Source organism: Rattus rattus, chromosome 1 (genome assembly GCF_011064425.1).
Source record: "Rattus rattus isolate New Zealand chromosome 1, Rrattus_CSIRO_v1, whole genome shotgun sequence".
Classification (NCBI taxonomy): Eukaryota; Metazoa; Chordata; class Mammalia; order Rodentia; family Muridae; genus Rattus; species Rattus rattus.
In genome coordinates this window covers 183,483,621-183,495,817 of record NC_046154.1, presented here as the reverse complement: position 1 = coordinate 183,495,817, position 12,197 = coordinate 183,483,621, and the positions used below count along the sequence as shown (strand labels likewise).

General features: G+C 38.9%; 1 protein-coding gene across 1 annotated transcript in view; it reads left to right on the top strand.

Moving 5' to 3' along the window:
* The window catches only part of Tmtc2 (transmembrane O-mannosyltransferase targeting cadherins 2), a 383,050-nt gene extending 371,390 nt beyond the window's left edge, over window positions 1-11,660 (top strand). Inside the window, exon 12 of the mRNA XM_032911909.1 lies at window positions 11,035-11,660. Within this exon, the coding sequence (XP_032767800.1) occupies window positions 11,035-11,214 (180 nt within the window). The 3' untranslated portion in view covers window positions 11,215-11,660. The remainder of the gene's footprint in view (window positions 1-11,034) is intronic.
* Window positions 11,661-12,197: the final 537 nt, after the last annotated feature.

The window sequence follows — 12,197 nt, the reverse complement described above, 5'->3', positions numbered from 1 at the left end:
TGGAATCCTTTTCAGTGAAGAATAACTTCTGAGGTCAGGTTCTTAATTTAAGGGATGCACTTAAAAGTCTGTTAGAGATAACTATCACCTTGGAGATGGTCCCATTACAATGACTGTTTGCTCGCCCGCCACGCCACAGCTGCTGACATTTTGACTGCCATGGAAATGAATAGCGCTCCACATTGTGGCAATCACTCCGGTCATAAAAGTTAAATGAACATTCCTGGTATGCCCTGTGGGACCTGGCAGATGTAGGAAGCAAGGATTGAGTACACGGGATAAAGCGTGTCACTGACAGATTGAATCAACTCCCTTAATACAGTATTGTGTCTCCCTTGTTACCCGTCTATGTTTTGTTTTATTCAAAAGCTATTTCACAAATACAAACAGTACACCGACACCAAGCATCATGTATATCATCTGTCAGGATCTGCCTTACCATTGCTGGATCTCACTGCCAGCTTTATTGTTGTTCCATCTATGATTTCATAAATCTTTTTTTTTTTAATAGTGATGCTTTAGTCAAAATTTGACTTCAGAGAACTGTTCTCTTTGCATGGAGAGCACTATGCTGCTTTTGAATTTTCTATGCACCATGTTCTTCTTTGAAGAGCCTTCTTCTGTGTATTGCATTAGCCAGACGTTGTTAAGTATGGATTTCCACCCTGAAGTTAGTTGGGTCACAGAAGGGTTAACATCCTGGCTGTCACTATTATCAACTTAATCTTCAAAGTAATTGAAATTCAGACCCCTATATATTAGGATTACTGTCCATTACTTTTAGTTCTGCTCTTAGCCGTCTGCCAAAAATGCTTTTAAATTTGAAAAAAAAAAAAAAAGGATTTCGATGCCACCTATTAATTACAAAAATGTATGCACACTCTCCTTTTGGATATATAAAGTCTTGCAGCAACTGGTTGGTGTATCTTGTCTCATAGCCTTCTACCCAGATATAAAAGCATTCACCCCACTTCCCTCACAGCTCTTACTGTGTTCCACTTAGACACATCTTTCTTTACCTTCCAAGGGATGCATTTGTCATCATGAGCAGGCCAAAAAACTGAGTTCTTCCCGTGTGGTCCCTGTTAGCACTCACTTTAATGCATAGATGGCAGTTTTATCCTAAGTTTGAAGGATAGTAGTAAATATATATATATATATATATATATTTACTAGAATAAAAGCTTTTTGCCCATTACTTATCTAGTGTGTAGCCGAGTACTTGACCTATAGGTGCACAATAAATGCATTTCATATTCAACTGACACTGGTTTAGAATTGACCATTGCTTGGCCAGTTTCTTCCGCTGGGCCATACAGAATTTCATCAAGCATTCACTGAGTGTTTCTTTCTTATGCCAGTGTCTACCTCGAGCCGTGTAAAGACAATTGAAATGAACCCAATGAGTTTTTCACCCTCCAGTGAAGAAGACAGACGTGTATAACAAGCAGCTATGATTCATTGTGGTAAATGTTGCAGTTAATGTATGCAGGCGGTGCCATGGGAACACTGAAGTCAGCAGTGAATAGAGATTGCTGTCCACTCTGGCTTCCTATTGTTTGCTTTAATGAACAGTTTGTCTGAGAGAAAGGAAGAAGGCCGTTGTTAGAGGAGTCTTCTATGGGGGAAGGGATGTGCTAAGGAGCACATGACAGAAGCAGACGGCTGCAAAGCTCAGACAGAAAAGGGAAGATTCGTTTTGAAGGCCAGATTTTAAAAGACTGCTTAGAACCAAAGTTGAAGGTTCTGGATACTTTGTTAGAGGCACAGCTTGCAATCTCTGAAACACCAGTCTCCACCCCTTTTACTAAAAGCGTGAATATTTAAGTGGGAGACATGCGAGAGTAGAGAAGAAAGTGAATGAGGAAGAAGCATGTGAGGCCATGGTTTAGAAATTGGACAGGATGGCAGTAGCCATGTAAGCAAAGGGGAAAGAGCAAGGTTATTATCGTCTTCAACCTCTATTATATTTTTCATGGTGTTTTTTTAATGGGTCTGAAAGGGAAGCCATTGAGCAAGGCATCTGGACAAGGGCTATAAATAAAGTTTATTCTGTGTGCTGGCTGACTAGTAGATGCCATTGTTCTCCTGCTACAGTGACCTTGGATTTCATATGATTACAAGATAATATGGCTCTTATCCCGCAATGTAGCATCCCCACACATGAAAGGCCAACCTGTTTCACAGAGTCTCCGTTTTGTTTATGACAGATATTTCTTACCTTTATAAAAAATATAATATATATACACATATATACATATACATACATACATATATATATATATATATATATACACACACACACATATATATATACACACACACACACACTTCTGAGATAGGAACTCATTCTGTGGCCTGGGCTAAGTTCAAATATATTTACCTCAGCCTGCCAGATGCTGGATATATAGACCAGCCATCACTCCTGGGCACATGTTTCTGTTGAGAAACACTGCAAGCAGGATGTGATGATGTTCAGTTGTAATTTCAGCATTCGGAGGGCAGAAGCAAGAGAAATGTGGTTTCAGCACCAGCCTTGGCTACAGAAGGACTACATCTAGGATAGCCTGAACAACACTGACTCAAAAAACAAAAATAAATAAATAAATAAAAAATAAAATAAATCGAGAAAGTATCTTGATTCTTATGTAACTTTTTTGCAAAGGTACATAGTGTTATTCAACCCTCCCTGTATCTTCTCCTCTACTTCATTCTCCCACAAAACCCAGTTTAACCCTTCCTGGTCTGTTAATCCCATTTAACCCTGTAAGTGTTTGCATTCTGTCTCCCTTCCACACCATGGCTCATTACTAATTTCTCAGTCTCCCTGAATATTCCAAGTAAAACATACATATCTGAATATTCAAGATTAGCATCCTCAGATGAGTAAAAACATTCAGTGTTTGTTTGACTGGGTCTAGGTTACCTCACCCAAAATGATGCTTTCCAGCTTCATCCATTTACCATGGATTTCACAATTTCCTTTAAGCGCTGGATAAGAAAATTCTGTTGTGGGAAGCATACTACATTTTCATTGTCTGTTGTTTGATGGAGAGCTGGGCTGTTTTCGTTTCACAGCTTATTGTGAATGGAGCAGAAATGAATGTGGATAACAAAATATCCTCACAGTAGCACACAGAGTTCTTTGGGTATATTACCAAGGATGGTATATTGCCAATGTTAATGGTTACCTTCCAAAGCTAGACAGAAGCCCCTATTGCTGAATACACTACGTATTCTTGTCGTAAAACATGGAGAGATCAAGCTGTACTCACTTAAAAGCTTCATCCATACTAGCTAGCTTTCATGGTTCTGGAATGTGCTTCCATGCTATCAATTTTATCTAACCACAACCTCTGAGAACTACAATAATTGTTTTTCAGACATATTAGTTGTTATTTTAGTTTATGGTAGTTGCCTGAAAATCTATGCCTACTTGTGCAATAGTGGCATGAAAAGTGGGATTAACCAACGACTTCTCGCCTGGATCTTGAGCTCACTCCACAAGATGGAACACATACTTGGCATCATTGTTGAGTCATGAACTATATCTAGACAGGTCATAGGCACTCCAGTAGAAAACACTACTATTTTGATAATTGTTCATATTATTAAATCAACTCCTAATGATGTATTATACCCACAAAGTAGCACATATTTCACTCCTTCACCAAAACAACGAAAAACAAACCCATATTACTATTTGGAATATCATGGTGATTCCCACAGATTGCCAAAATGAGTCAAGATGTAGAGAATAAGAGACCGTGAACTGCTCAGTACTTAATGAAACATCTATGTTATACCTCCTTCCAAGGCTCAAAAGTCATTACAGTATATGTGATAAAAAAAAAAAAAAAAGATGGCAAAATGCAGAGGCAGGTGACTACATATTGGTTTCCAGACATCTTAGTGCAGTTTCACATGTGGGATCACACTCACAGCTGTCGTGATAACATGTGTCATAAGACCTGTGCAGGTTCAAAGGAGACAAAAATCTCATCATAGAGAAAGTGGAAGTCAGCACAAAGTTCTTCCTCTGGCTGTGGAAGTATTGACAGTTGAGAGCTAGTGAGAGAGGAAGAGCCTGTTTTGTTTTTTAAGGAAGCATAGGCTCTTAAGAGAGAGATCACACTTCCAGAGAAGGCCACACGTCCAAGATCACATGGGAGTCAATGGATTCAAATGAAAAACGAACACAAAATTGTACAGGTATGGAAAAGGAGAAGGTTCTGTGAGGAGTTAAGAAAGGAGGACATAAAGAAACTCAAAACATTTTGTGCATGTTCATCAATGAAACGATTTTAAAGTGAGATAAAAATGCTGACACAAGAGAAGAAAAAGCCAGTAGGGGAAGAAGAGGCAAAAATGCAGAGTGGTCAGTGGTTATCTGTTTTTCAGGCTTGGGAACCATCAAAGAACCCTTGATCCCTCCCTCCTGTGTACTCAAGCATATCAGATTCAGTTGTTAGATTTTTGTAACTTGACCTTAAAAATCCCTCTTAAATCTTTTCTCTATAGGCTGAGCTTGGAGTAGTGAGGGCCCATAGTCTTACCTTTCAGATATTTCCATGTGGCTGAGAACTCTCAACAAACTCACTTTGTCCACAGATAAACCAGAACAGCTACGTTACTGAAGGTACATTCTAGAAAGAACATAAATAAATGATGCTTCTCTAGAAATCAGTAAAATTAAGCACAGAGTACGCTATAACTTTCAGCTTATTATAGATTAGTTAGAAGGTAGTGCGTGTTATTAAGGATATATTATTAAGGATATATGGACCGACGACAATATGTTGATAGCATCCTAAGATCTGACAAAGCCAGTTCTCTTCTGTGATCCAGCAACTCCACTCCTATAGGCCACTCCATAACTATGTGTACAAAGATAGACGGAAAAGGGACAAGTGATCCTATTTAAAGAGTTCTGACTCCCCCCAGGAAGAGATGGAGGGCATGTAGTGCAGTACAAGTGAGGGGACTAAACCTAAGACTAATCCATCAAAAAGATGTGCGGATGGGCGAAAGCTGAAAGCTACAGGTACATGCATGGCAGAACGTGTTGGGTGAAGAGCAGCTGGTCTATACAACTTACAAAGATTTGCATTTGTTATATGCGTGCACACCCAAATGGACATAATGTGCTCTTTGGTGTGAACTGTCCATTTCAAGATGGTGCTTTTGTTTAGGGGGTGTTCAAGAAGAAAGCACTGAGGTAGCCAGGGCCTTCCCTTATGTTAAGAAGGTTCCATTGGTTAGTTGTGGGTTCATGGTATTTTTTATGGTATGGTATATGTTTGAAAGTTTTACACACTTAAAACATATTTCTTTTTACAAAAGGCATAGGATTTGACTCATCTTTACTTGACTCTACCACTCATTATCCTTAAAAAGTTAGCCTTTTTTTCTGTCATATGAAAGGTTTTTTGGGGGTGGGGTGGGGAGGGGATTAAGGATTAAAACTAAGAAAGAGAAAAATGTAGGTGGAAAGGTCTCCCTTGTTTTTCTGGCTTTTTTTTTTCTTTTGGTATTGGTTGCTGGCATCAAATTCAAGGCCTCACATAGGTTAGGCAAACACTCTACTGTTGACCTATACCACCAAGTTCTCAGGGAAAAGATTTAAGAGAGACTTTTTTTAAAGATTCACTTACACAAATTTAACAATTGAGGAAGATCTATTTGAATATATAGGAGGCAGGGATCAAGGCTGTTGTATCTAGGATTGTGTTTGGGGGTTAGACCTTTAAGCACACCAGGGCAAAAGAGGAATAACAATAACTCCGACACTGAAGAGTATAGTGTATCTGGTATTTCAGTCCACATTATTCTTTTCTGTAATACCTACATTAAAATCATTAGTAATTATATACATGAAAATGTTCTTTTCATTATTGTTTCTTAAACTGCTTATGCCACTAAAAGTTTTAAACATCATGGCACAGTCATTTACTTTGTTAATTTTGTTGGGTAAGCAGTTTCAGCCAAATGCATTTGAATAGCACCATGTAGCCCTCATTCAGTTATCTGGTAACTATTTTGTAATGGACCGAGTATCCACTAAAAATTTTTAACCATGTAAATGTATTCATTTGAAAATCATATTCTGAAGGAAAGCTGAAGGTGCGTGTCTTGAAAACGGTCCTCCTGTGCATAGTATATGAGTTAGGAAGAGACCATTCCCCTGGCTGGGTTTCTCTTTCAAATGGTATCTGGTTCCCACGACAGTAAATATTCCACTGTATATAGAGTCAACAACATGAGCAGATTCTTTGGAAATGAATCAATAAAACAGATTGGAAATAAAGGCATTTAATAGGTGGAAATATTCGGTACTCTATTCTATTTTCACCTTCCTATAGTTGACCCTGTGAGAGAGGAGTAGCCACAGTGTCTAATGGACTATATACTACCTAGTGTTTATCTTCCTCTGGAACTTCCGAGGACTCGCCAAACTTCCATAGTTCAGCACTGTTCCCAAGTGAATCCAGCATTCCCAAGTCTGGATCCATTCTCACCACCATTATTCTCCCTTTAGAAGTTTCTTTTCAACATTACAAGATATGACAGCAAAAGTCAAGTACTGCTCCCGAATAACTGTAAGTTTTGAGGGCTTCGAGGAGCTTGAACTGTAATCCACAGTCTTGCTGCCGTTGCTCTATCCTACCCCAGTAGACGTCCATCATTTTAATTTCCTCCTCCAACATTAGAGAATCAAGCCAAAGACCACAGTAAAATAACAAGGCACGACTCTCTGGAGACTTGAGAAAGACGTCATACGCTGCCTCCACATGGCTGCCAGTCACCCCAGATGATCTAACACATCTGTCGTGTTCAAGGAAGCAATCAATGTCTGCGTCTCTGTTCTAGCCTGCAAAGGAGGAGGTGGCCTCATTTTGTTGTATTAAAGCGGGAGCCCCGTGTTACAGGGCTGTAAGCAGCTGCCTGCCGTGGTTGACACGCTGAAAATTTCCTCAGCTGTCTTCAATAAAGACCATGTGTGTGTGAGAGAGGACATGGGCACTTGTGTCTGTGTGTCTCATCCCAACCCATGGGTTGCATCTGGCAGAGAGCAAAGCCACCAGTGTGGAACAGGATGGAGTTCCACCCTAAATTCTTGCATTCACTTCCATAGCTAGAGCGGCTTGCAGACTGTTTAGAAACCCATCACACCCTGTCTCCACGGCCTGCCTTTCTGTCTCCTAGTATTTATTCCTTTACAGCTCTGTTAATAAAATTCTATTTACTGTCTTAAGTAATTATATGACCAAAAGGAGAATTCACACTTTACAAGGGGATAGATAACATGATCTGTCGTACTTTGTTCTACAAGCTCTACCTATTCTAAGCAATTTCTTTGTTAAAAAAAAAAAAAGAAAAAACAAACAAACAAACAACAAACAAAAAAGCTGTCAGGTGATAACATCTTTGATCCAGAAACAACCTTGACAATAGCACTTCTAGCATTTTAATGGGAATGAGAAGATGGGTGGGACCTGACTCAGTGGGCAGGGCCTGAAATTCTCATCTTCTGTTCTGCATTCTATTCTCTGAACTCAGCTGTGTGGCTAGAAGGCCAGAACGTCTCAGGACAGTGGGCATGTTAGTCCTCAGCAGCCATTACTCTGGAAGGTGCGTGTGATAGGCTTGGGAAACTAAACCATGTCTGCTAATATATGGTTTTTTAGCAAGGACTTAAATTTATTTATGTCCAAATCACTGTTGACACTTTCAACTGTTACTTAAGTTGCCAATATCCACTACTTCAGTCATGTTTTAGCAGAACTATTTGTACATTTCATTGTTTACCATTATATCAGAGAAGCTATAGGGTGTATATTATACAGGTTTTTTTAATGACTAAAGGAATTACCCTAATAAATTGCTATTTACACTCATTAAAAATGTTATAATTATAAATAAATATGTAACCACTTAAAATATGGATGTTCTTAAATATGTGTATACCTAGTTTACACATATTTTTATTCTTTATGGAAAACAGTTCACAAATAGGAATGAATTTCCTTGAGTTCTATCATCCCTCTCTAACTTCATAATATCGAATTATGGTTGCTTTTATGTCAAGAGTAACATGCTCCAGTGTGACAAAATTAAAAACTTTAACAAAAGCATTATCATAGCTAGCATCTAGAAATCACCCACCAAACGAATGTAACTTCTTTAGTATGTTTTCTTACAATAATACTGTTGTATTACTAATATTTTATTTAGTAACTGGTAGTAGGAAGATAATTCCTAAAGACAGAAGAACCTTGGGCTCTAGTTTAGAAAAGCGATAATATAGTACTGTGTGTGAGTTTGTTGGTGTACTTCCCCACCCAGGTTTTATTTCCATCCCTTAGAGGAGCAGCCTGAAAAGGACTAGGGAGTTAGTACAGGTGCAAGCAGGCCAGAAGGCCTGGTGCATGGTGTACAGCACACTCAGAAGGAGATTTTGGTTCGCTATTATGAAGTGATGACACAAAGTAGGGGAAAAAAGGGAAAAGGCAATATGCTCTCATTCCCATGTCATCTTTTTAGTAACTAGATGAAGCAAATACTTCTGTCATCAAACTTAGACAAGAATTGAGATTACAAGACCACACCCAACTTGCCCACATTGACGTTTCTCTGGGATAGAGCTGGCATGTGAACCTAGGCCATTTGAGTGCAGAATTTCTGACTGTATAGATAGTCTTCGTGTATTACAATTTGATGCATTCATACTATAGATAGAAACATACTGGTAACACAGTAATTGAGGAAATAAAGATTGTCCCACAAAACCATCTGGTTTCTCTCAGCCCAGTTCCTGGGCTTCTCCTACTTCTGGTTAACGAGGAACGGCCGCCAACAGAGTTTTTCTATCCTCTTTTAGAATCTCTAGTAGTTGAGGCTGTGAATGCATGCATATCCCGAACAGCTGTTTCGTGACAGTCATGCTAAGCACTGTGAGGAGACATAATTCAGGAATATGTTCAGGCATCAGAGGAACTCGAGGTAATAATGGTGGTGTGATAGCAGAATTCCTTTAGACGATGATGTAAGTGGTGTTAATTTGGTTTCCAGTATAGCTTTTCACACTGGCATGCAATTTAGAGCTGGGTGTATTGGAATTGGTGTTTAAAGTTAGAAACTATTTTTCTTCATAAGTATTAAGTCATTCTAGCCAAAAGATTGGTCAAAGTCAAGCAAAGCTCCTATTTGTGATATTATTTTTGGGAAAAAATGTAGAAAGTTTGAAAATAATGGCTAGCAGTGTAGAATTTTGATATGTATACAGAAATGTTCTCTGGCCACTGAACTCAAGATTATAAAAATTATCAAGACACATTTAATAGACTAGAAAATAAAGTGACCGTGGCATTTGCTGAGTGTCTACTTTGTGACAGTATTCTGACTCGTGCTTTTCTAGAAACATTCAGACATTGGGGTACAGGGGTCTTAGGCCACTTTACCAAGGTCAGGATGTCTAATAAGACCTCAAACTCAGATCTCTTACGATTGAAATCTGATCATGTTTTTCCCCTTTGTTTGTTCTGAGTGATTCTACTCTTTCCAGCATTGACTTGGGTCAGAAATCATTGTTTTTACAGTAAACAGTAGGGTTCGTTGAATTCGGCTAAAAAAAATTCATGCACTGCAAAACTACTAAATCATAGAATGATTGGACATTATCTTTGGCTTCTGCACAGAGTGAAGGACACTTAATGGTGGACACTATCTGCAAAAGGAAAGCCCAGTCATAACACATAAACATTGTTCATCTGATATATGGACCATGCATGTATGTAGCTGCCAACAAGTTTGCTTCATATTAACAAGACCCTCCTAAGGACAGGACACAAACAGGGCAGTAGCCCCTATATTTGTTAATAGTAAGCAAAATATTTTTCCCACTACAATATACGTTCATTAACAGATATCTGAGAACTTGAAGACAAAAATTCTCATAGTAAAACTATGGTTACCATAATCTTTATTTTCTTTTAAATTCTTTCCAATTTTTTACATGACAATTTTCTATAGTACTTGCCACGGTGACTGAAATGGTATAAGCATTGTTTACGGCTTTTTCATTCTTCCTTATGTGATTTTCAACAAATGACATAAAACTGATTTATTTAAGTTACATGTTCCTATACCATATGTTTAATCTGTTTTGGTATAGTTTACCTTGATATCTTTATTCAGCATTAGAAAAAGCTACTTTAAAATGTTAATCATGAGGGTCTTGGGAAATAGTTTAGGTTTCAGAAAGATGTTCAATTTAAATTCAGATTTTTTTAGGGCTACCATTCTGAAAATATCAGTAAATCTGGTAGCCTAATTTTTATACACAGAAAGCCTAGAATATAGCTAAGAAGACAAGACATGGGCAGAGATATTTTCACTTTGCACTTGTTTCTTATATTTTTGAGGTATATTTTTAGTTGGTTTGCTTTGCTCAGATAAACAGTGTTTACACGCTATGACTGGGCTCTGTTTTGTGGTATTGGGACGCAGAGTTTTAGGCATACCAGGTAAACACTCTGTCACCAAGCTATATTCGAAGATTTTTTTTTTAAAGACAAGTTCTATCTGAAATTATATTTATTAAAATCTGTGTGTTTTGTTTGTTTTTTAACATGTTGCCTGCCCTATAACTCTTACAATATATCCAACGATGTCCTTCAACTCCAGATAGGGCTATAGGGGTATACCACATGATCTGAAAAAGTTGAAAAGTCTTTTTTTTTTTCCTTCAAAAATCAGGCTGTCTAGGATATCCAGCCTCTTTTATGGTATCTGTGCTTTTCTATTAAAGAAGTTAAAAAGATACATTTCCTAACTGCCTATCCTAATCAATTTAAAGTACATAGCTACTGTTTGAAGATGTGCATACATTCTGTCTCTGCTTCTATAAATTAGTAAATTACTTCTGTCAGATGCCTCTAAACATGGGAATCATGCATGAGAGGTTGAGGACTTTTGTACTCCAAGGGGTTCTTGGAATGGCCTCTTTATCACTGACTTCCTCTCTTGTTACAGTACCCTGCTGCTCTCATGAACCTAGGGGCCATCCTGCATCTCAATGGGCGACTCCAGAAGGCTGAGGCCAACTACCTGAGGGCTCTGCAGCTCAAGCCGGATGATGTCATCACTCAGTCCAATCTCCACAAGCTGTGGAACATCATGGAAAAGCAAGGCTTGAAGACCTCCAAGACCTGACACTCGAGAACTAGCCGCCTCCTCCTACGCTTGTCAAAGCTGGCTTCATTAACAGACAGATCTTTCCAGCAGTGCGGTGGTGATAAAAGCTCACAGGAGACAACAAGCCCAGGACAGAGGTCATCATGGTTACCGCCACTGCTAGGAGAATCCACTTTGCTATGGGCACAGCCCTTAACACCAAAAAGGGGAACATTGAGAACCTCTGGGAGGGTGTAATTGTTACCCATAGACTAAACCAGAGCACTTAACAGGACTTTGGGGCGTTCTTAGAAGGGAGTGGGATCTCAGCTGCAGATGTTGTTCACTTTTGAGGGAGAGTTTGAAATTATATTGTTCCTTAAACACTGTGAGAGGAAGTCAGAGAGCCCATCCAGCCACAGTGAACTCTTAAGGGGGTGATTAACACATAGCGTGAATCCCAGTGAGCCACCGGTTGTCCTTATGCTGCTGTCTTCCCTCTTTGGGACAGCCTGCTTATTGATTGCTGAAGCTAATCAAACTTTGTTTTTAACAGTGTGTCAGGATCTGTCAGAATCTCCAGTTGTTTCTTGACTTGCTCACATAAACGTTTTATTGTTTGAATATCCTAGGCTTCCTAGCGTTGAACATCATTTGTTTGTCATGTCTCAAAACGAATGTGCAGAGAAGAGCTGCCCCCTCATACAGTGGTATGAGAGGCCCTAGGGAGGCCTCGGATGTGTGTCACAAAGGCATTTTCATTTTGATGTTGTCAGTATTTTCTCCAGCACTGTTTGGTAGATCTCATTGTATTAACTCTTTTGAGATTATCTTTTATGATGTCTATTCCTGGTTACTATACATGTTATTCACTGAGGCTGAAAAATTGGGGATATTGTGAGTGTTCCAGTGCTAGTAACTAATCATGACCATATAAGGCAAAGTTCTTGGTGCTTCCTAGCCAATGGTTGTTATAATAAGCCAACCCGGGGTGAGTAGATAAGGACTGTTGTCAATGACTT